Genomic DNA, 25,756 nt, shown 5'->3' with positions numbered 1-25,756 from the left:
TAAAAGAAAGTAAACAGTTAACCAAATTCATCTCTTCTAACAATAGATAAACTACACATATCTGAGATACACACAATATTCATCCTTCCATAAGAAACAGATCTTTAAAAAGAGAGAGTATACGAAGGACGCAGAGTAACAACACATGGCGACAGGAGGCAATATTCCAATGCAGGACCTGAAAGAGTCCAGGAAGAATACAAGCAATAGTACATACCTTTCATTACAGACATAGATTCCTCTACTAGCATCGTCACATCTACACCTGTAAAGGCAGCCGACCTCCCATTCCTGGCCCTGGACGTACTGGGCATTCTCATACACACAATACTCTGTAACACAAAATCCATTACTAAAACAAAGGCAAATTATACAAACATGATACAAATAATTTGCACTTAATGAAACACAAGTAAGCAATTTGAAGGCGATATATTTGAAATTAATATATTTCTATAGAAAGATTTTTAAAAAATGTTATATTTCCCCTTCTGGCCCCCATCCCTTAGGCGCCTTGGGGCTATGTACACCATTTATTCAAGATTGGTTCCCTTCATTCAAGGAAGCTTCAGACCAAATTCGAAATCAATTCAGCCATTTATGACTAGAAGGGATTTTTGTGTAAAATTGACGGACGACGGACGCTGCGCCATGACAAAAGCTCACCGACCCTTCGGGCCAGGTGAGCTTATAAAACTGACCAACTCTAGAAAACTGACATTTTTCAGAATGGATCCCGCCTCTAGTTGCTAAGTTGACCCTTATATGCAGTAAATGTGTAGTAAGCAGTCAGTTTAGGTTTTTGCACTCAAATGAAACCATTTCCATCATACCTTAAGTGGTCTATTACACCCCTGTGTCCTACATCCCAGTTTTTATTAATGTTAAAACAAAATGCTCAAAATCTTTCAGACTGAATAAAAGTATGCATTAGATTATGAATGAAAATACCTACGGGCATTAGGAGCCAATGTTGGTATTGGGTTTGGAGCGGCCGTAGTCCCTCCGATGACTGGATTTACACCAGTAACCACTGACCCTGTCTGGCCGTCACAAACTGGCCGCTCACAACATGGGTTTGTAAAGTCAGAAATCAGTCGACAATTTGATGGCAGGCTAGGGTACTTTGGACACCTATAAACAAATGGCATGTATTAGTTCCATGTAATGTGTACCAGTCAACTTATACTTCATTATGCTTAATATCATAAAATCACCAGTTACAAAATCAAAATATCTGAACTTGATAATTTTATATCGAACCTTAAGAACGTAATCTAAGGCAGTATTTAGTTTTAACGCTAAAAAGTTCATTCAAAACACGCTTGATGGATTGAAAAGTTTCCAACGACTTAAATAATTTGGGATAACATTATTCTACTTCGCTATTACAATTGACGTGAAGCTACCCAAATCGGAATTCCCAAAATGGAACACTTTTAAAATATGTGATACAGAATTTTCAGTTCATAATCTAAACAAACTAACAAAAATTACCATGAATAAAACTTAAAGTGTTAAATAGTAACTGACAAATTTCATAAGTAATTTTCTTTCCAGTTACTTATTATTTGTATTTAAATATGAAAAATTAATCTCTCGGAAAACAACGTCGTGCAACAACCCTTAAAACACCATGTATTGTTAAACAAGAAAAACAATAGCCGAATGTAATATTCTCGACAAATATGTCACTTGAATAAACTAAAAAATGTTATCGTGTCTGCGTATTTATTAGATAAACTATATTTAGGGGGTGTTTAATTTTGGGTACTGAAACCTGCTGAAACACAGGGCTGGACCGGGAATGCTTCAAAGATCTAAAAAAAATTATAAATACATGATGCACTTTTGATAAGTAAACACATCATGAAATTAAAACTAAAGGCATTTATTTGTGGAAAGTCAAGAGAAAAATCTGGATTCAAGCACATTGTTTCAATTTCGGGAAGCGTCACGTTCTAGATATAGTATCTCATTTTATATGCTAATTACAAATGAATAGCCATCCCCGAAGACCAAATATATCTTACTTGTCTGTACATGAGTAATGTCCCTTTCCTGCCTCCACACATTCACAGTTATAATCACAACCATCCGACCATGTCTCTCCCTGGACATAGCTATCTCCTTTGTAGACACACTTTCCTGCAGATCCAGCGATAATAGTACGGTAATTGAAAGAATGAGTTTAATTTATATCAGTACCTAACTTAATTAAGAGTTGAGGGTTGAAACGTTGCATGGAGATTACTTTAAAATTTAAATAATGATTTTCGACATTCAGGCTAGGTCCACTTGCATCATAAAAAATCTCAAAGATCGCAGGGGGCAAATATGCGTTAAAATCTCAGTCCACAAGTTCTTTTATACAAGCAAAACGTTAAGAGGCAAAAACTCATGATATGAGGAAGAATGTTACTAACGACCTTACAGTTTTTACCTACCAATGTTTGCGCCTTGATAGCCCGTGTAAAAGCCACTAGGGGCTGGCGTAGGGAGGGCCGAGGCACTGCCGGTTTGGTTTGTGGTTGGACAGCTAGGGATATTACAGCAATATGGGTCATTAGGGTCAGGTACCATGGTACAGTTGGAGGTGATCGATGAGTAGTCTGCACACCTGGATTCAATATGGGACATATTGCAAACTATCAGAAATTTAATTAATACTCTACAATATACAACTTCAGTCTTTTTGAGTATAAAGGCATTTATACAGATTTCTCAAATATGTTTTTAACAATTCTCATGTGCCCAAAATATGACCAATTGGAAAGTGAAAATGATATTTTACCATGAAAATGAGAAAGTAACTTTAGATATAATTAGTATAAGATATTGACATTTTCATATTTCTTTACATGGTTTGTTTTAATTGCAATAAGGACACTGATGTTCAGGCTATGATATTGGTGTAATGATATTGATTTTTAATATCTTCATAAGAGAGAAACAAACACCAGTAAAGAAATAAAACAATGCTAGGAATGAAATTATATTATTTTGTAAATGCCCTTAGTGATAGGACAATGACCTTAAAAACCAGAATTGCTGTCATTTCTTTACAACATATGGCCTTGTGATGGAAACACTGACCTTGAAAGACATCTGTAAGTTCCTGACAGAGCATCATCACATGTACACTTGCTAGCACATCCATCGAACCAAGTCTGGTCTTGTTTGTACTGGGTTCCCTTGTATTCACAGTGATCTACAAGTAACCAAATACATAGTAAACCATGGTATATTGTATTTGTATATTGCATAGCTACCTGTCCTTGTGGTTTCACTCAGTGTTTGTACGATTTCAGTAACGCAGTGTTGCACAAATAAAAAACAATTATCATTGCAAGTTAAGACAACCATATAATCTGCAATTTGATAAAATCAAATCATTTTTATTTTCCTATTCCTATCCGTTCACATGTACAAAAATATATTGCAAATGTATTTAATCAGTACCACGAGACTATACCATTTTGTTAATATAAAATATAAGATCAAGGTAGATAACTGGTGTTAAGCCTTACCTGATGGTGGTTTAGCCGTACTGATGAATCCAGTGTTGGTTACGTAGTTGATGGGGAAGTTGCAATATGGAATTTTACAACATGGGTTGGATGGGTCTTGTTTGAGGTAGCAGTATGGTTGTGGAAGATTACCAAAGTGGTTACATCTATATACAAGAAACAAGCACAGTTATAGATTCAATTTGTCTTTTAAAAGTGGTGTACAAGAAGATGATACATCTTGGCAACAGTATACAGTAAAATACTTTAATCAAGAGTATAATTTAATACAACGAATTCTTGGTTATGACATAGTATGTTTGATATTTATCTAAAACAAATAGTGCTTATAGCATCAGAGGTTTGTTATAGTAATTTTTTAATCAATATGGCATACATACATCTTGAATCAATCTGTTTAAGGTTTAAGTCCCTGTTTGAACTAGTAATTTTTCGTATGCCTATATATCATTTCTTAGGTATTCTTGAACATTACTTTGTTGCTAATAAGTGTGTATGCATTTTACTTCAGTTTGGCCCGCGGCTATAGATTATATGATGCAATCATCTCAAATACTTCTATTATTTACTTTAAGGAACACTGAACATTAAACGAAGACTAATTTTGAGAAAAGATCAACTGCTGTAATTGGAGCAAAACATGCAGTTTTGTGGAAATGAACCTAATTTTTTTTAATTAATATTTAAAAAAACCCACATTTTCCCACTTTATTCAGATTTACAAACAACACACAGTCCACGAGCCAACCGCAATAGATATAGGTTAGGACGGATGATGCATAGACATATTTTAGCACCAACGTTAGAGACTGTGTTATATTCGTGTTGTGTCTTCTTGTATGGGGGAACCCTAGCTTTTTATAGCGCTATATCACTGAAGCATGCCGGTGTAGACACCAAGCAACACACACAGCCAGATAACATAATACTGACAACCAGTCATCCCAAGCGCATACATTTAACTAAAATGTTAATTTCATCTTTACAGTAATGATACAACGAGAGCCTAGCAGTAATGAAACTTACTTTTCGATACATCTGTACAGTCCACTCCTAGAGTCTTCACATACACAATTGTAATCACAGCCGTCCTCCCAAGTCTGGCCTTGACTGTATTGTTTACCCCGGTATACACAGTGACCTAAGTACAATTGAACGTGTTATAAGCAACATAATATTACGTTATGAGCATTAAAAGTCTGTATCACAACATATTAAGATAAATGGAAAGAATATTGGAAAAATGACTGAAAGCAAACGAATTATATAGTAAATATACATATTTTATATTTGCAGTCTTTATTTTGACAGAGCTATACCTATGCATCAAGCCTTCATTTTGATATAATTAAACCTATGCCTTAAGCCATTATTTTGATGGACTTAAAACTTTGACAAGCCTTCATTTTGATGTAGTTGTACTTATACCTAAAGCCTTAATTTTGATGGAGTTACACCTCAATCCTTTATTTTCCAATGGAGTTATACCTATGCCTCAAACCTTCACTTATGATGGAGTTATACTTATGCCTCAAGCCTTCATTTTGATGGAATTATACCTATGCCACAAGCCTTCATTTTGATGGAGTTATACCTATGCCTCCCGTAGTATTAGCTCTCTCAGTAGGGGGAGCTGGTGTGAGGTTGGTTCCAAAAATCAGGACACTCCCAGTATACTCTTTTTGGTTGTAGAGTTCTCCAGTTGTTGGTGGCCTGACAAGACCATGGTACTGTACAGCAGGTTGGAATGAGGGGATTGGGATAAATGTACTTCCAGTTATAGGGTCGTATCTGCACCTGGGTGCTTGGCAACAGGGGTCATTGGGGTCAGTCTCCATGGGGCAGGAGGAAGGCAGATTCTTGTACATAGGACATCTGAAAACATGGGAATTACATACTAGATGTTCTCTAAATATGTGTAACAATCCGGATTTAATGCATTGGTATGAATGACAACTACATAAAGGCATATGTATTATAGTGTGTACGAGCATTAAACGTTTGTCTACATTTTATAATGAATTTCTGACAATGATTTTGTTGTTGTAATGGATAAATGAAACATTATCAAAAAAGATAATATCAATAATTAAACAAAATTCATAAACAGGAATATTATTACACTGAAGACGTTGTACACTACAGATATATTATGATTCTATAATACATTTAGTGGTTTAAATAAAGTTAAATTACTGCAATAAATGGCTTTAACAAACAACTTACTTGGGTCTGCAGGAGTAGACTCCCTTCGTACTGTCGGTACACTGACAGGAATAACTACACCCATCCTCCCAGGTCTGATCCTGTACATACAACTGGCCCTTGAACAGACATCCCTCTGTAATGGTGCAAATCAGGCCAAAACTGATGAAGCGATCAAATTTTCATTTCAGTGTTGAACTGGTAATGCATATTTTGCATGAGTGAGCTTTACATCTAGTCTAGCTTCTAGTCTTAATATTTGTTTTCATTCAAAACATCATCTGCTTGCTAAGTTAAATTATTCTTTATCATTTCTCTTGTCCTTGGTCATCTGTGATCGGCATATATGTTTTTAACTAAGGTTTTCAAAATTCAAAACACAGTAACTCATCATTCAAACATTGCTGTACTTCTACGATGAGGAGCTACTGATTTCTATTATATAGATATATGTATACACACTGAGGGTGGGGGCAACAAATCCAGTCCCTCCTGCTCCAGGGGCTACGGTGGCTCCTGACGGCTGAGTAGGGGAGACATATTGTTGTCCTCCAGTGGGGTTAAGAACATGGATGAGACCTCCACTTCCGATTGAGTTTGGATCTGTAGTTGACCCTATGAAATTGCCAGTATCACAACGTACTGTTGTGCAGCAGTCAGTGCCATGTTTTGACTCGTAACATCCAGTAGGCAGATTGTTATATGTGGGACAACTGGAACATTTATGATTTTCTTCATTAAAACATATTTTATTATATCAAGAAACTATAAATAAGTTTTGTCTACCCTTCAACTTTTATAAGCAAGAGCAATGATATGACATTGTCATGCACAAATGACTGCTCTAAAAATCATCACTGGCCTTATTATATTGCACGGTCAACTTTTGGTATTTCAGGTTTTATTACTACATCATATATCTTTATCTTCACACTTTTCATTGCTAATGTCAAGAAGGGTTTAACACCAAAAAATAACCAAAAAAATCAAAAAAAAAAATCACCTGAAATTTTCCATCAATAATAAAAAAATTAAAAAAAGGTGTGCTAAAGCCGTAAAAAACGCTACTCACGTGTTGTCACATCTGTAGTATCCGTATACAGCATTTTCACACGTACACTGGGTGTCACAACCAATTGTCCACGACTGACCTTGTCCGTATGACTGACCCTTGTACACACACTTGTCTGTCATGAAATATAGCAGAATGTAAAGCACCCATGACCTGTCATAGTTTTCTTATCAACAGCAAAGTTTTAGTCTTAAAATGAAAACCATATCATTATTAGCAGTTTTGCATTTTTTTTTCAATATTTCCAACGAAATTTTTAAACCGTAGAGCTTAAATCCAAGCGTTACATTGCCCATATGCTATGAAAATTAGAGCATCCTCTTTCAATCATGAAATATTGTATCAAGACAATTGGAAAATAAGAGATAAATTGTATTACCTTGAGGGTTAGGGGTTGGTTCTCCACCTACACAATAAAGAATTTCCAAAACTTAGACTTTTACCATTGAACTGTTTTTATATTTCCGACCAAATTTTACATTACGCATATTCTGAGTGATATATGGCATTAAACCAAGTGTATCGAGACTATCATTTACCTAATTAAATCAAAAGATTCATCGTGAAATGTTTTGTGTTGTAATTTGAACAAACGTAAAGTGTTCACCTTGTTTGTTTTCTTAATAACTTCGTCCAATAACAGATATGTTCATTAATATATCACTCACCACATATACCACAGAACTTTCCACAGTTATCAGTGGCCCAGCCATGGAAGTTAGTACACACATCCTTTCCATATTGGGCACACGTGTTAATTCTGTCAACACAGGGAGTAGGGGTTGTGGGACTGGCACCTGCAACGTTACATGGACAATTATGTCACTCTAAATGCCTTCTATCTTTGTAACTGTTTGTTTCTTTAATACTAGTGTCTATTTTAGCAATACTAGATAAAGACTTAACACTTGTTACAGTATTGGTTCACCTATTGTAAGGTTGATTGCTCCCTCACTCATTTCAAACACTTTTATGTTGACATACAAAGAAAAAGAAAGAAAAATATGCTTCAATATGTGTTTCATTTCACACCTGTGCATTTCATCTTTTTTACTACACAAACTTTCATCAGTTTCCTCTCTCTTCAATCCCTATATGTATGCCATTACTTTTCAGAAAAAGAAGTTATGGCCGATTAATGAGGACCTTTTACACGAAGAACTGTCAAGGTTAGTAACTGACCAATTCCCTGTCCGCTGACTGTACCGCTCCCAGTGAAACTGCCATGCTGCTGGTCATACTCGCAAATTGGTTTCTGACAACAATCGCCGGGTTTCTGATCCAGGTGACAGTTAGAGGGGATGTTGTTGTATGATGGACATCTAGACAAAGTATACCATTAAAAAATAATTTGATTTGGTTCTCTGTTATTATTATATCTCTGTAAACATTAAAAGTATACCTTGAATGGAAAATTGTATATATATAAAAAAAAAACAACAACAAATCATTTGTTTTGTTTCCTTAAGTCATCCCTCATCACAAACAAACTTTTGAGTTCTAAGGAAAATATCAATCTTTTCTCTTTGAAAGGCTTGTAAAAAACAACATATCTTAATCGGTTTGCATATATATTCTAAATAAAAGAATATATTCTGTTTCATTCGGTATAGAAAAGCTACGAAACAATTAAGCAAATTCTGACGAAAAACCGCTAATGCATTTCAGTACTCTATATCAATCCTTTGTTTTAAACTTACATGGCATCACAAGTGTAGAGACCTTCCGTGGCATTAGCACATACACACTGTTTAGAACAGCCGTCCTCCCAGGTCTGACCCTGGAAGTACTGCTTACCACCAGATACACACACCTCTGCAAACACACAATTAATGCTCGTAAGTAAGGGTGATATCAATTACAATAAAAGAAATCTATGTACAAAGTAGTAGTTAACAAATAGGGAAATGAAGATAAGAGATAATTTTTTTCTATATAACAGCAAAACAATCATTATTATGTATCTAGGATATCTAAGCAGACGTGGAAAAAATATTAGGAACTGGGTGGCGTGTTTGTTTTCATTTTTAATTGTAATTTATAATGATTTTGCATCGGTTTGATATCTGTTTGGAAATTTTGTAGATTCTGCTAATACATAAAGAGCATTAAAAAAGATAATTACAATATTTGATGATTGATGTCTACATTTCTCTTGAAACTAAACACCAAGACTGATAATTAATGGTTGCTAAATAAGCAAGGAATGTAAATGTCTATAAAATCACTGGATCATCACTTTTCGGGTTCCTTTTTATGTGAAATAAATTTTTAATGAAAACACAATGAAGAAACTAAACCTGTGTCCCATGTTTTATTCAAATTAGTTAATTGAAGAACTATGGAATGTTCACTTTACTCACAAGTAAACTGAAGCGAGGGACAACATGTTTTAGTTAACCTATTTAAGTGATTGCTAAAACTATCGTATATAACTCACTTATTCCTGAAGCAGTCTGTCCTTTCCCTGTACTTTCAAACTTCTGTATTGTTTGGTGGAAATTACATACAGGTTGTAGGCAACACTCTCCATCCTTTTTGATCAAGGTGCAGTCTTTTGGTAAACCATGGTACAATGGACATCTATGGAACAAAAACATTAACCAGTCTATGGATTTCAGAGATAAAAAGTGAATTGCCCTACTGACTAACTGAGTTTCCATAAGATAACCTTGATTATCGACTCAGTCTTAGTCACGTCCTAGGTTACTATACTACAACAATGTTAGAGGTTAACCTTTTTTCAAACATTACGTTGTGGTATTTATGTCCATTAATATAAGCAGGTGTATTAGGGACTCATACACGTGTAGGAGAGAGCAGCATACTCAAACAATAATTTGCAATACTAGTATGTCCACAAGGTAGCCTCCATTACTCTCCAAGTACTACAATTTTTAATCATAAAATTGTTCATTTGTTAAGTATGATTAAAGGAACCTTTCATGTAAAAATCAGTGCATGTCTTGAATGTTGGAACCGACACTTTGTTTAAATACTGTGACGACATCGCTGTGAATGCGATCCCAATTTTGCAGGAATATTTACTTGTTGAAGCATTTGTAGCGTCCTGTGTTTCCATCCTCGCAGATGCAGTCATAGTCGCAGGCGTCGGACCACTTGGCACCAGTCTGGTACGCCTGGCCCTTATAGGAGCATTTGCCATCTGAAGTTATAAACCGAGGTGTTGGAGCAGCAAAACAAATCACATATAAAGATATGAAAATTGAATGGAATCTAATTTATACCGTGGAATATGTCCTCAAACTCAGAGGTTTGAAATAAGGTAAGTTTTTTGATTTGTGAATATGTGTACATCAGTGCGTTTTACAAAATAAATCGGTTTTTAGTAGTCGTGAGCGTGTTAACCCGGAGTTTTAAAACCACATTTTACCAAAAATATGATGTTTCTAATGACAATAGCCGATATATAATGTAAGTGTCTAAGCGATACAGTTTCTTTATTTTCCAAAATACAGAAACGTCCATAATGTTTCCACATAAATATTTTATTGTAGTTACCTATTTAACTGGTGTTGATAAACATCATATAAGAATGTTTGATTTCAAAGTGGTTAAACGACTTCATTATATTAGAGCAGACACATATATATATTTCTGATAATTATAAGAGCTTATTTAAGATGAAAATGCTTATTTTTCGAGGCAGCCAACACAAAATGTATGTCAAAAAAACTCAATCCAACAGAACATAAATAGCTACTATACAATGACAATGTACATCGTAAATACTTACAGAATCCAGAGGAACTCAGTGTACCTGAAAACAGATATTGGAGATCTTATTATTTAACCCAATGCAAACATTTTTATTTTCGACCAACACTTAAATGAAACATTACTTTGTAACTTTCAACAAGAAGGACGTCGTTCATTAACAGTTTAGGACATTAATTGTACAAATTACAACATGAGCAATGCGACATAAATTGTAATTGCGAATGGTTTGCTAATCAACGGGCGTGAGTATCAACTATATATGTAAGGGGCGAAGCTAATTTGAAATTATTGTTTTCGGTGTATTTACCAGTACACAGGCCACAGAAATGCTGACAATTGGCACTGGCCCATTCTGGATATTGTGTGCATGCAGATAGTCCATAAGAAGAACACGTTGCTAGGCTATCCTTACAAGCAGCAACGGGCGTTGTATACATAGCTAAAACACAAAAAATTTACCGGAGAAATTAAAAAGGTGTCATCTCCTTCAAGGATTCACATGAATAATTTTTATAGAGATACAATACAAAAGTAATGTGTATTTTAAATCAACCGCGTCATTTGATGAAAGTGGACTCGTATTTTTGTGTTATATATCCTTATAAACCAATTTACTTATAGACAATCTTTACAAAATTCATTTTGGGAATCTTTTTTCATTAGCCAACCAGAAGCGACGTAACAAATTCCCTTATGGTTTAATGAAATAAATTTAATAATGCTCGCTACAAGGATAATTGGATTATATCAAGATATGACCTGTTGAAAGGTATATGAGAAGGGTATGAAATAAGACATTATTTTACTTAACTTAACTGTTACCATTAAAATCTTGACTACTTACGTTGACAGACGCCACAATATCGAGCACAATTATCGTTGGCCCAAGGACCATAATTGGTACACACTTTCTTGCCGTAGCTTGCACAATTGGTAACTTTATCAACGCAGGTGTCTGGAGGAAGCGTGCCTCCTACACGAAACGAAAATTATTTATCTTAATTATGTTTTTGATTCAAAATACATGTACAAGTAAATATTTATTAAAAAGGAGATATTTTGATCCTCCTTTCAAGTTTTTAAAGTGAACGATTTCAACTTCAATATATAGTATAAATGACCAGTCGAATTAGATATTGCTAGATCTTTTAAGAGATAAAATCATTTGAGGACATAATATTCTTAGTTTTAAGCAATGACAAGGTTTGTTTTATAGTATTTAGGAGCGTTTGAGTGAATACAAACTTACCCGGTGCTGCTGTGACCATTGGTTGTACTGTAGGAGTAACTGCAATGAAAAGAGCTATGGTGTAATAAAAGATAAAAATATAATAAACTTAGATTCTATCATTTCATGATGCAATTAAACACACTTTATATACAATTGTATGGCATTTGGCTTTCACGACAAAGAAGACTTACTAGAGCAGGTTTTGGCTAACAGTTGATCGACGATTTGATCAAGTTGGTCATAGCTGCTGACGGTGATGACATTTTGCGAGGCTGGACTGGAAGCTATACTGTTCAGTTCGTTTGCGTTGACATTGTTTCCTACTCCAACAGCGAGGAGACCAATATTGTTCGTCGTTTTTGCCTGGTCGGCTTGGAAGGTAGTGGCAGCGCCGTTTATTGACCCTCCATCAGTTACGACAATGGCAATACGTGGCACATTGCCACGTGCACCACTGTTCAAAGAGAACATTTGCTCGCGCATGTACTTGATGGCATCAGCGGTATTGGTACCTCCTGACATATAATGTATGTTCTCGATAGCTTTGAGAGCGTCAATACGGTCAGTGTACATGTTAAGCGGGAATTCCATATTTGGGTAACTGCTGTATTGCATCAAGCCAACATGGACCTTGTCTGGACCAAGGTCAAGTTTGGAAATAGACTGCTTGAGGAAGTTCTCCATTTTCTGGAAATTTCCTGGACCAACACTGGTAGATGAGTCAATCAGAAATGCAAGATCTGCTTTTTGTAAGCAACCTATATGCAAAAGAAACAACAGACCAATGAAAGCATGCCTTTTTTGTTTTAGCCTAGACAGAGAGCAATCCATAGAGTAGACACGTTTGATTTATATAGAAAGGATTTCAAATAATTAACGATACGAATATAATTCTCAAAGGCAATCCAAACACATATTGAAATCAGGAAAAGAAATGGAATCACACTTACTTGTTGGAGCTGGGAGGGATGCCGATGTACTTGGAAGTTCTGAAGAATACCAGTAAGATAAAAACTTTCATTTGTGAGCATATTAATGATCAGTATTGGTCGCACTGTTTATTGGTGAATTATCAATATGAGATTTATACTGAGCGGATATATCAACTTAATATTTCGATTTGGTTTTAACATGTTTTTAATTTCCATGCATACATATTTGCAAAATGAGTTTCCCTTTTCCTTTTTATAACATTTACAGTGAATAGTTAATGATTAACCGATTGTGTTTCAGATGTAAACAGGAAAGGGCCGAGCTACCATGCCCCAACTTAAAGACAAGTTGCCAAAGAGAGCCTAAACTTTTGCTATGAGCGAACACATATATTATGTATATGTTTCTGCTGCGATGTAGTCAATGATGACCTCAAGGCGGAATACATAATGCTAAATGAACATCAAACAATTTTCGAGTAAAGGGTACATCTCGCGATAATCTGCAAGAATGTTTTTGAAAAAGCAAAGAAAAAATCATTGTCAAATGGACCCTCCTACATAACGCATATACTCCTTTAATTTATTTGACCGAATATGTTTTTTAAAAACATAAACATTAATTGATTTTGTTGGCCTTGAAAGTTGAAATGCAAATTGCGACTGATAAACGTCACTATGTTTTTTTTACAACTCATCTTAATATGGTAAAACAGGCAATTAATGGCAGGTGTTCCTAACTTAGATACAAGTTAGCATGACGGCATGGTAATTTGGTGTAATGCATGTATGTTTTATCGACGAACGTATGCTGCTGGTTGTGTTCTTGCTGTATGTTTGTTGATGTTACGCCTTTACTCGTACATGACAACAAAATATTTTCGACAAATGTTAAAGTGTATTTGCAAGCATTTGTTACATCGTTATATTGTAACATTACAAATTTCACGTAAACAAAAAGGCTTATATCCTACAAACGTGGAACTTGAGGCGAGAGTGAATTTTAAGCTAATTACGTGAAAGACTTATCAACGTGGAAATCCTCCGCTGTAATATTTGGTGTATTCATGAAAATAAATTATGTATCTGTTTATGTTGAAAAAGGTATTATAGGTGCATTAATCACGAAAATAATAACATCACAAAATGTTAATCCAAACAAATGCCGAAATTAAACACTCGCAAATATATCCACGATTACTGTACCACTGGATCTATTCTAATGTGCTTTAATGAAACTGAGACATAACACAAAAATATGAATTCATAAACTTATTACTACTTATTATACATACCATTGCATAGTTTGCTGGCCAGAGTTCCTGAAACACTACCAAGAGCTCCGTAGTTCTGGGTTGGGATGAAATACCGAGAGTCGGGATCGCTTGACACGGATTGCAACTCATCCTTGTCGACGCTACTACCGACGCCGACCGTATACATGATGATGTTATTATCCTTCGCCGATTGAGCTTCGATCTTTGTAACTTGCTTGGACGAAGACGGACCATTCGTTACCAAAACAGCTATATGAGGCACATTGTTCCGTGCCCCATGCACTGGGTTGAATGATGTTTGGGTAACATAGCGAATGGCGTCCGCCGTGTAAGTCCGCCCGCCCCGGAACGGGATTTGCATAATCTCATTCCTCGTCGGGTCCGACTTGAGGAAGAACTGGTTATACACCCCGGAGCTGTAAGTCACAATACTCACTTTCGTCTTACCAGGAGACGTGTCCATTTGTGACACGGTGTCGGCTATAAATGCCAACTGCTTATCGAAATTGTCTTTTCCGACAATGTCGGAGGAATCAAGCACGAACGTAACATCAGCCTGAGTTTCACACCCTGAAAAACAACAGAAATACACCTATTATTTATGACAACGGTAAGTAAAGAAATAAAGCAATGTTATATAAATCATCATAAAGTACAAATGTAGACTGATATTAATTATGAAATACAATGTTTGTGATTTGTTACAAACATTGTATTTCAGTTTTGAAACCACGTTTTCTTCGTTTTTGAATGATTAGGCGGGTATCAATGTTTGATTAATCTTGTAGTGCCCTAGACACATATTCCTAATTATACATATATTTTTCTAAGGTTTTGTCAAGCTATATAAGGTAGGCTAAATCCAAAGGCTATGCCAAAGTCATAAAGGATGTAACTTGCAGTCCACAACGAATACTATCAATGAAGAAGGATTGCTATATTAAGTTCTTTGTACTTGTTTCCAAATCCAACCCGTTATAATATGTATGTGGTACTGTATATGTTCATTAAATAATAATTGTTTAACCAATAATATAAAAGTCATAACAAATCGAAGCCGAATAAGCAAGACACAGGAGTACAATTTGTCAGTACTCATAACCATACATATTTTCAAAAGCAGTGCATTTAATTTCTACTTCCGCGGGCATTTATTATAAAATTCCAAAATAGTTTACGTTAATGTTTATTTTGCGCACTTTCTAGTTCATTAATCAAAATGATAACCTTCAACAACAAATTCATATTTTAAATATCTGGTTAATTTGTTAAGAAATGAAAAAGGAGTACTGTAAATCGATTGAATGGGAAAATTGAACGGAATAAAATTAAATACACAATGTATATAGTGAATGGCGATTTTATCATTTCAGTGAAACTTTGATATTTCATAATGATATTATATGTATACTTTACGTAACCTTCGATGGGTTTACATAAGAATTAAGAACTATTTCATCTTTTACCAAATTATAAAATGGCACAGCAAATAATGGCTTCAGATTCCTTTTTAATGAAACTCATGTGTCAATTTTGCCACATGAAAGCATATAAAAGAAAAAGGAAATAATATGTAAACTGAATATTATTGTAAACCTTCTCATGGGTAATTCAAATTAAGGCGTACCCGTGTATGATATTGACCAAATATATGCCTGATTAAATATCATTTATCATTACAAGATTGTACCATACAAAATCATAGTACATTGAGGAATGAAAATGGAATTAAACACGGGAAACTTATATAATCTATACCACTATGACCAGAATTTAAGTGATTTATAAGAAACGCTTATTTCCTACCATTAAGACGCAATTATGTAATCGATCCATAGATATTATATACATATGCATTACGGGTGAGATCTATAACAGTTATTTAAGATTTATTATCCAGAACGAACGCCTTCACAACAGAAACGGAAGAGAAAATCATCTTATCTAAGAAGTGGGAACAAGAGCACATGGTGACAGAACTGGGACAAGGAGTGGAACCAAAGGAAGTGTTCTATTATTAGTGATAGGACACGTGCCATATGCTACTTATCCTAATATGTATACAGCTATACTTAGTACATTAATACACATATAGGGCTGTACCTAGATATAACATATATTCAAGACATTTGAAACATACAAATGTTCCGTTAGCTAGAGATCGACAATACCAAATTTATAGTACATAATAGTTTGCAAAAAGCTCATGAAAAAAGAAGTTTTAACATTTCCGAATGGAGTAAATGTGCATTGTAAAAAGGTGCAATGTAATCATGTGGTAGATAGGCCTTTGTCTTAACATGTAAATCCATCCTCAATAAATAAAGTTTAGTATTATTATTTACCGAAACTTCAGAAAGTATAACTGATAGCTGCGAATACAAGTCATCATTCTCAGGACAGGACATAATAGTATATGCTTTTATTTAGCAGCATGTACTTTAAGTGTATTCTAATTTATACAAAATACTGAATTGATTAAGGATTAATTTGTTTCCTTCTACAGCTAATATTTTCTATTGCAGTATAGTATATACACATTATTTGCATAGTATACAATAACCATTATTGTTGGTCTCAAAAAATAATGTATACATATTATGTTTAGTAAAATGCAGATAGAGTAATATGGAAATGAATTGAGATGATCCAAGGTGGTCTATATTTCTAACATCAACTACATTTTATGTAGAAAATAGTATATGCAAAATATCTATAATAATAAAACAGAATTATTACATTTGTGATGTGACTTACAACTCTACGAATCTACAATGCCTATCAATCTTGCACCACAAGAGGCGTGTCTTGTGGTAGATGTGACATAAACATTTCCGGGATTAATAAATAAGCTGTCTTATTAAAGTGGTCAACGTAATAAGAAGTAGACACGCAAACAAAAAAGTAAGTTTATTTACCTCTATTTTACACCCAAGCTTTTGCAATTCAGTAAAGATCAGATACACAGTGACCTAAATTACGACTTGATGGTGCTGAAATACTAATTTGTAAAGAGATCATATTTGTAATAACTTAGAATTATATTATTATATTCTAAATAAGAATTTAGTATTTGAAGGAAAATATGCATTATTAAGTCACCCATAATCCCTCTCAACTATGTAGATATGCCCCACAGGCAATTATAAACAAAAAACAAACAAATACAAAAAAAGAACAAATTGAAAGAAAACTTTCCAATTTGGAATTGAAATTTCAAATGAAAATGGGTGGCAGTAACTCACGGAACCAATGAGAGATGTTTATAATTACTGAACATGGATTGTCTCAAATCACAAAGAAACAAAATATTTCCTTGTGGACCATAATAGTTCTGATTGTAACTTTTTTTTATCTTCAGCAACCAGTGTCCTTCAAACACCTATTTCCCTGCCATTTTGCACATCTGTCACGGAAATTATGCTTGAAATACACCATCCACAATGACATTGGAACGCTGGCATGTTGATACCAAAATGGAAATTTAGCAATTGAGAAAGAAAACATATCATTCTTATATCATAACTTGGTTTTGCTTGGGTGTAGAGATTGAGATAACCAACCAATAATAAATATTATGTAGTGTCCTTGACCTAAGTTGAACATCGTGTATCCCGACATTCACAATAAAAATGGTTGTGATTCAAAAGACAAACAATCACCAATATCATGTCCCTAGTGATAAAACGAAGGACAATAAGAGGTCACCGTTATAGAATTAATGATAAGCTCTTCAATAACGTCGGCTCTAACGGACCAAGTTTATTCCATAAAAATTCCAATACATTTGCAATGCAGAAAACGAGTATATTGCGCGTTAAAGCGGTTATTTACATATTTAATGACAAAGTTGGTACTTACGAATTCCGTACAATACACACGTACTATATCATCTTCTAATAAACTACCAAAGTTTGACCTTGGGTCTCAAGGGTTACATATGATAAGCTCCCAGATCATGTTCTTGGTCACTGAACTATCACGTGTCAGATTTAATCCCTAAGCTTCGAATGTCCACATATTTTTTATAACTACAATATTCAAATAAGGAATTATTCTAGATTATAATAAATTTTATAATTAGATTATTAGGATAAATGTCGCAAGATGAAAATAGCATTGCATTGTATTTAAAAAAAATATAAAACAGGCTATATATGTCCATGATATGAAGCTATGAAATAATCGTCACTTTTCATGCTTGTTTCTTACTGTCTCATGTAAAAGGTAACAAAGTGATTCATATAAAAAATGTTTGAATCAAGTCTTTCGGCTAACACTTAAAATGAAACTAGATATACTTAATACAAAACAGGAAAAAAATCCAAAATGAAGATGGATGCAGAATATTAATCAGCATCCATTTCAATTTTGTCTTCTAATATTCAAATTTGATGAGCACGAGAGAGATGGAAACATGAAGCAATAATGACATGAATGTAAAACTATATTCACCTATCTAATTGACCAGACAATCACAAATATATAAAGTAAGATGGTATACGGGTTATCCTGAAAAGTAAAGAAAGAGATCCATGTGTTCCGGAAATGTAAACGATCCATACACACATTACACAATATCATTACATTCCTTTCTGACATAATTGTACGGAAAATAAAATGGTTTATTTTTGAGGAAAAAAACCATTTCCACATGCTCATTAATAAAATGTTTTGTCTCTTACCTCCCGTTGCTCTCTTCGAAAACGTTGCCGCCCTATTGGCAGCAACTAAAGTGAGAATGATCGCGACGAAGCGTATCATTCTTCCGAAACGAAAATTGACAATTTCTGCCTTGTTCAAGATAATATAGATATTTGGCACTATTAATGATCACGTGACAAAACCACATAAGGCACCTAGGGGGCCCAATGGGGACATAGTTACCTTATATAATTATAAAATGAAGACAATGTGTATTCTGTTATTTAATTTGACTTTTGCAATATTATAAGTATATCTTAATGTTGGGCCTAATTAGTGTCATAAATCAGAATAAGTACATGGTTTATGAGTTATAGTTGTATGTGGTTACTTGTCCTATTATGAGCCCCAATAAGGAACTGATAAGAAGTTTTCTGTAAGGATATGAGTTCTAGATTAACCCCACCCACAGGGACCTATTGCTTATTCTATGAAAGTGATTCTTAGATAACCTCTGGTCTAACATTAAACACAAGGTCACGACTCTGGACATACTATTGGACTTCTCTACTATCTTTATATTATTTCAGTGTTTACATTGTATACTCATACTTTTTACAGTGTGATATGCTTTCGGAAACAGATGATACGTTTCTGTAGACAGGCCTGGTTTGATAGTGTTACACATTCAGGACAAACTGACGTGATATTTCATAACAATTAATGGCGACTTACATAAGTTGCCAACGATAGTTAAACACTGCAAATTACTAGACAGGTTTAATTAAAAAAATATACAAATATACATAAAAAATTCTGAAGTAGTACTAGTTAAAACTACTGTAAACGTGCATGTACTTATTTTGCCCGAATCAAATGTTAGTGTAAAATTTGATTTGAGTGAGTTAGCGCCTCGATGAACTCGCGTATTTTTAACACTAACAACATACAGAAAATGCATTAAGCACACTGTTTAATGTAAAATTTCTAATACGAAAGACACTAAAATATTATCAACGCTAAAATATGTATGTTCAAATAACACATTGTGAGTTTACATATGTACGTGTCATATCATCACGTATTACTTTGAATTCTTATTACATCTGGGACGGTGAATTTAAGAAAGAATGAATCAAAATTGTACACAACAGGACGACATATGCAGGATGATATATTTTATAAACGGAGAAATATTTTGGTTTGAAATTCGACAAAGATACACATTGTAATTTTTTTGGGGATTAAATTTTACATTTTTTGCAGAGACATTGTAAACAAGCGTTAATTCTGACCAACATGTCGCTGAAAACAAAAACATTTGAAAATGATATGTATTAAGTTATCCGCTAAATAACCATGCAGTGGGAGAAGCTGTACATAAACCAGGTAAAATTCTTTAAAATTTCCCTCAGACACTTGAAATTTGGGTCATTTGTGGTGTCACATCCTTAGCTTGGGCATCTCATTTGATCTTTTCACGTTTCGGTATAAGTCACCTCCTTTTCACAATACATTTGATTACTATGACCCATGGCCGGTCTATTAGTAATAAATCAAAATATAATATCAAAGTCATCAAGTACGAATAATGATATTTTAAACATTTATGTATCAGACTAATGTTAACCCCAAATAATTAAGTTAATACGAAATAACTGTTAGCTAGTTACAGTACTTATTCTGCATGTTATTTTACAGATTTTATTTCACCGCAAAGCTCGTAATAGCCCAGGAAAACTACAAAAATCAAATATGTGGAGAACGAAAATTAAGACCCAGTATGTACGTGTAGGAACCAACCTTTAAGTAGAGATAATTATAAGGCATGATAAAAGAAGTTAACGATTGAATTCAATACAAAGATGGCGTAAATACAAAGCATTTGGACAGAAAGTCGATATAACGTACTTTATTAGTATCATACATAAAAGAGGATACAGTGTTAGACTTTTTGGTCATTGTTTAATACTCTGGGGGATAGATAACATATAGTACGAAATCTACCAATAAGACGAAGGTCTTCGTGAACTGCTTCCTCAATAAAGTACTGCAAAGACCATCTACATGAGACAATCGAGCAAAATTACAAAAACCCCAAGAAATTAAGGATACACTTGACAGATGAGAAGAAAAATATTAATATTTACACCAATATTAATGGAAGAAGCAATAAAAATATCACATTTAACATAATAATAACATTTCAGTCAAGCGTGACATTAAATGTATTATTGGCATTAAACGAGAAAAAAATTGAAAACAGAAATGTTTTATTTTCTCAAGATATTGCATTAACCAATCAACACAAAAAGTTTAGGGTTTACAGTCTGAAATAAAACATGAACAAACAGTAAATATTTACTGTACTGATAAGACTTCTGCAGTTTATTATCAGCATTTATTGCAATATTTCTATACTATTATTGTTTTTGACAGTGTTTCATACCTACATATATAGTTGAGAGATATAATAGCAGTTAGGAAATAATATTTCCATTTTATTGTATTTGTATATCTAAATACGAAATTGAATATGTGTAAAACAAGTACTACTTGGTCAATATTGCACAATGTTTAATATTTGAACAGTATCTATCGATATGTATCAGTATCAGAGGTTGTTCCTTTCAATCCGGCGAATCAAGATAAAGGATTCACAGAACGCGGGGGCGAACAGTTGATCTACATATCGGATAGTACACTTCCTGATTTATATGTACTTACAGGATGCTTGTGTAAGCTTTATCTAACAATGCCTTCAATGACCATCCCATCAACACACAGATGGTTCATGGAACCATGAAGGAAGCATTATCCCTATACACATCTCAACATCTATACTCTGCACATATGGAATTGCGTGGAATGGAATGATTGGCGACCACAGTGAAATAATGATAACCCTATACATCGCGATCATTTTGAATATAAAATTTAATTCGTGTTGCCTTCCTTCATGTACTTCAAATTGTTAACTCAAAAATTCCTATTTGTACACGACATTCAGCTAAATTTACGTACGAGGTGAGTGTGGGCAGTATCTTCATACTCAATTTCACGGATAATTTAGAGGTTGTCTCATAGAAAAACATTGTTGGTAAATGTCTGACGCTTATAGAATTCTGAATATCTCAAAGAGGATAACAACACTTCTCTAAAAGCTTTTTGGAATGATTAAATCTTAAAATTCACTTCGTTTAAGGAGAAATGATAATACAAAATATTGATTTCCTGGAACACGTATGAGGTGTGACCGATAAATTGTGAGCGTTGCAATACAGTTAAGTAGAAAATTTAGCGCTACCATTCCCGATTGTAATTAAACGGCTATTTACTCAGAGCCCGGTGTCATTTGATCAACTTAAATTGAAGGGATACTATTGTAACGTAACTATTCCAAAATGAATTACTGAAACAGAAGCGATTCCATATAGTATTTTAATGGTAAATGGATAATTACAGTAAATAGCAGTAACATTAATAATGCTATTATATAACTATACTGTAGAGGTGGTAATGCAGTGTTTGATATTCAGATGCCAGTTGATGAAACCCGTTCTCCTCTTTCACTGTTGCTACAAAATGAATGATCAATGAAGGTCACGACATTGTTATGGATAACAGAACATTGTTACAGAGAGATAGCCAGTAAAGAAGGGATCTAGCAGAACATCTTGTGATTGTAAAGAGATTCTGTATATTGGTTTTGACGAGTTCTGACAATTGATCAGATACTAGGGATGTTTGCTTATTATCGCTCGATATAAATTCAAGTCGAGTTATCCAATACCTACACAATGGTGTATAAATGTATAAGACATAAGATTGGCCGTTTGAAAAAATGCAGTCATTGCCCACTGCAGTAACAATGGTTGGTAGAAGCTTCGACAAAAAGATATAAATGTATAAGACATAAGATTGGCCGTTTGAAAATATGCAGTCATTGCCCACTGCAGTAACAATGGTTGGTAGAAGCTTCGACAAAAAGATAAAATGCTGGCTCACATCAAAGCTCCATGAAAACTTGGTTGTTATTTGAAGAACTGATGACTGAAATTTCTACTGCTTTTTTTACTTTCATGTGTGTCGTATGACACATTTTGGCGGTTGAAAAAGAAATTTGAGCCTAGTGTAGAGTCCATCATAAATGCACCGAAATCATGAAGGCCAAAATCTGCATCTCGTGAAGAAATCGATTCCAAAATAAAGAAAATTATTGAAGGAGACGACAGATTTACAGTTCGTGATATTGCACCAAAGATATGTATGCATATCACTATCAACGGTATAAATGGTTCATCTTATTTTGAAGAAGCAATTGAAAGTCCGAAAGATTTCTGCTAGATGGGTGCCACATCTCTTGACTGACGAGCAAAAGAGCCAACGAGTTACAGTGGCCTAAAAGCTGCTTAATTTCTTTCCTAAAATATGACAAAAAGCAGTTGCTGACACCGGCTACATTATTTTGAGCCTGACAGAAAGGTAAGCAATATGATCTGGGTCACTGAACACAGAAAACATCCCGTCATTGCAAAACATAGAAGGTTTGATATGCAATCTTCTTCTCGTGTTCACACGGTCCAATAATAACTACAAATGCAAAGGGCAATAACTCCGTAAATTAACGTCGAAACACACCGATTTTCTTACTCCTCCGAGATCTTTCTAATGTTAGTCTACGTTCAAAGTTTCATTAAGCTTTGTTCATATTTACTCAAATTATCGTGTTCACAAGGTCCAATAATAATTATTAGTACAAAGGGCAATAACTCCGTAAATTATACTTGAATCAAGCTGATTTTTTAGTTCATCAGAGATCTTTCCGATGGTAGTCTACATACAAAGTTTCATTAGGCTCCATTTATATTTACTCAAGTTATTGCGTTCACAAGGAAATGTTAATGATGATCGACAGACCACAGAAGAACAGCCTGGCCCAGGCCTATATTTTTATTAAGTGGGGAGCCCCTGTATTGAACCATGCATAAAAAAAAATAAAAATCAAATATATTCTGAAATCGGTACATCTAATATCAAGGCTTTGATTTAAGTTTCAATTTTTTTAAAATAAACATAAAATGTGTTAGAGATTACAATTTTGGGCTCCTCTGGAAATGCATCTTAACCGGAAATGCAAGCTTTACTTTCAGCAAAAGCCATGGCATAGGGTCAGACAAAATTATCGAAAAATCCACGCGATTGACCTATGAAATAAATTAGCTTATTTTGCAATTGTGACAAAAATGCTCAATTTAAGGCAGGTCTTAAAAACAAAATTGTGTACAATTTTCTGCAATTTTTGGCTAAAAATCATGATATTTTGCAAATTTTAAGTTATTTTATGTTGTTACCATGGTATTCACATGCATGAATAACCAAGAAAATGGCCAAATCTCTATCAAATATCATAATGTAGAAGAGCTACCATCATAATAGTTGTGAATCAAAATAACAAATAAAACACAATGACAGAAGAGCTAAAACTTTGTTTATTCTCACTCATTTTATCAACATTTTTCATGGTGAAACTTCGCACATCATACGTGCAGTGAATTTTACATCTTGAGACATTGCACTGAATTGTTTTTATTTGATATGACTTCACATCAAAACAACAAAAATTTTTATTACATAATTATTATGTCGATTATTATTAGTGCTGAGTATCGTAGGGAATTTCAAGATACGATACATATCGCGATATTGTGTTGCGATACATGAGGTATCGCGATACATAATACAAAAATTCAAGCAAGTGTTTATTTTGTATTTTAATATTACTGACAAGTTTAACATTGTCTTTGATTAACTTGAGTTCATTTTCTGACAACTTGAACAATTTAACCAAAACACAAAACACTTTTAACAGTTTCCGTGCTCTCTTTTGGCTCTAAATCTCTCAGCTGGGCCGCCATTTTTGTTTGTAAGGGGAGGTAATTTAGCAATTATAGGGCACACACGACTATTGCTAGCATATCGCGATACAGTCTAACTGACGATACGATCGTATCGTGAAATATCATATCGATTATATCTATGTATCAAAGAATCGTTACAGCCCTAATTATTATTCAACATTATTGTAAAATTTGGTCCTGCCCATATTTCTTTTAATATGATAATAAATGGTGAAAATAATGAACTCATCCACATCAGTGCTAATATTCATCTTCATGGTCATCTTGAGAACAGCGTCATATCTCCTGGAAAGTGTTTAAAGTAAGAATATTCCAATATTCACTCCCTTATGTAAATGATTCAGCATTTTGAGGCATATCATTAAAAACAACCTAATATAAAATTTTGTGACATTCAATCATGACTGTTTCAAATATCAAGTGCTATGTGTACCTATTGGATCAAATGAACATCTACATTTTTTTTTTATTAAATGTTCTCAAAAATAATGCACTATTATTTCTTCAGTATTCTGAACCTCTCAGATTTCAGATACTTGAAAAGAACATATTTAATATAGGGAATTTAATTATAAAGAAAATAATTGAGATATGTTAACTATAAACTTCAGAATTTTGCTAAGAAACAGTTTTCATAAGGCCCCGAAAGTTCTTAACACAGTATTATTACAATCACATCATGCAGTAGTCATTTTTGGAACCAAAGCCAATTGATGACAATACTTCCTGATATCTTGAATAAACATCAATGTGAAACATGATCTTACTTGTCAGTTCTAGTCTGTTTAATATTGACAGTTGTTGTTACTATACACAGTTTCAATGTCTACAGTCAAAAGGAATTAACACTCCCTCTGCTGTTTCTATACATCTTCTTATAATTTGAACCATTCTGCACCCTGAGTACGGTCTGAGGAGATTTCTGGCATGTCTATCTCAGATTTATACTGATCAAATCCCAAACTTGGCTGGAGTTCGTCGTGGCGTATAGGCAGGTGTCCCTGGTTCTCTGAGGCCAGGTGTGGCTATATTGGTACTGTAAAGAGAACAACATCACAAATCATTCTATTTGTACAAGAATTAGTCCAGGTGCAAAACGAAAGAATTTATAATCTTTTGTTATAAAAATGAATATCAAAAGATGGGGAAATATAATCTAATCTCAATGATACTTGATTTCCAAAACAGTGGTCTTGAATTAGG

At 34.0% G+C, this 25,756-nt stretch overlaps 2 protein-coding genes across 2 annotated transcripts in view; both read right to left on the bottom strand.

Moving 5' to 3' along the window:
• LOC138315647 (uncharacterized) overlaps nucleotides 1-18,765 on the bottom strand; it is a 62,911-nt gene extending 44,146 nt beyond the window's left edge. The window contains exons 1-25 of the mRNA XM_069256826.1: nucleotides 18,674-18,765; nucleotides 14,007-14,558; nucleotides 12,730-12,768; nucleotides 11,971-12,537; nucleotides 11,798-11,836; nucleotides 11,393-11,521; nucleotides 10,856-10,987; nucleotides 10,565-10,588; nucleotides 9,856-9,973; nucleotides 9,248-9,390; nucleotides 8,508-8,622; nucleotides 7,990-8,129; nucleotides 7,476-7,604; nucleotides 7,187-7,213; nucleotides 6,808-6,922; nucleotides 6,198-6,448; nucleotides 5,757-5,871; nucleotides 5,125-5,405; nucleotides 4,557-4,671; nucleotides 3,531-3,676; nucleotides 3,097-3,211; nucleotides 2,448-2,620; nucleotides 2,034-2,148; nucleotides 956-1,134; nucleotides 218-332 (exon numbers count right to left, since the gene is read on the bottom strand). Of these exons, the coding sequence (XP_069112927.1) occupies nucleotides 218-332; nucleotides 956-1,134; nucleotides 2,034-2,148; nucleotides 2,448-2,620; nucleotides 3,097-3,211; nucleotides 3,531-3,676; nucleotides 4,557-4,671; nucleotides 5,125-5,405; nucleotides 5,757-5,871; nucleotides 6,198-6,448; nucleotides 6,808-6,922; nucleotides 7,187-7,213; nucleotides 7,476-7,604; nucleotides 7,990-8,129; nucleotides 8,508-8,622; nucleotides 9,248-9,390; nucleotides 9,856-9,973; nucleotides 10,565-10,588; nucleotides 10,856-10,987; nucleotides 11,393-11,521; nucleotides 11,798-11,836; nucleotides 11,971-12,537; nucleotides 12,730-12,768; nucleotides 14,007-14,558; nucleotides 18,674-18,752 (3,953 nt within the window). The 5' untranslated portion in view covers nucleotides 18,753-18,765. The remainder of the gene's footprint in view (nucleotides 1-217; nucleotides 333-955; nucleotides 1,135-2,033; nucleotides 2,149-2,447; nucleotides 2,621-3,096; nucleotides 3,212-3,530; nucleotides 3,677-4,556; nucleotides 4,672-5,124; nucleotides 5,406-5,756; nucleotides 5,872-6,197; nucleotides 6,449-6,807; nucleotides 6,923-7,186; nucleotides 7,214-7,475; nucleotides 7,605-7,989; nucleotides 8,130-8,507; nucleotides 8,623-9,247; nucleotides 9,391-9,855; nucleotides 9,974-10,564; nucleotides 10,589-10,855; nucleotides 10,988-11,392; nucleotides 11,522-11,797; nucleotides 11,837-11,970; nucleotides 12,538-12,729; nucleotides 12,769-14,006; nucleotides 14,559-18,673) is intronic.
• A 5,339-nt stretch (nucleotides 18,766-24,104) lies between these two features.
• LOC138316661 (pre-mRNA-splicing factor ATP-dependent RNA helicase PRP16-like) overlaps nucleotides 24,105-25,756 on the bottom strand; it is a 46,945-nt gene continuing 45,293 nt past the window's right edge. Inside the window, exon 18 of the mRNA XM_069258333.1 lies at nucleotides 24,105-25,589. Within this exon, the coding sequence (XP_069114434.1) occupies nucleotides 25,505-25,589 (85 nt within the window). The 3' untranslated portion in view covers nucleotides 24,105-25,504. The remainder of the gene's footprint in view (nucleotides 25,590-25,756) is intronic.

Source organism: Argopecten irradians, chromosome 2, assembly GCF_041381155.1.
Source record: "Argopecten irradians isolate NY chromosome 2, Ai_NY, whole genome shotgun sequence".
Taxonomy (NCBI): Eukaryota; Metazoa; Mollusca; class Bivalvia; order Pectinida; family Pectinidae; genus Argopecten; species Argopecten irradians.
This window is presented reverse-complemented; position numbering and strand designations above follow the sequence as displayed.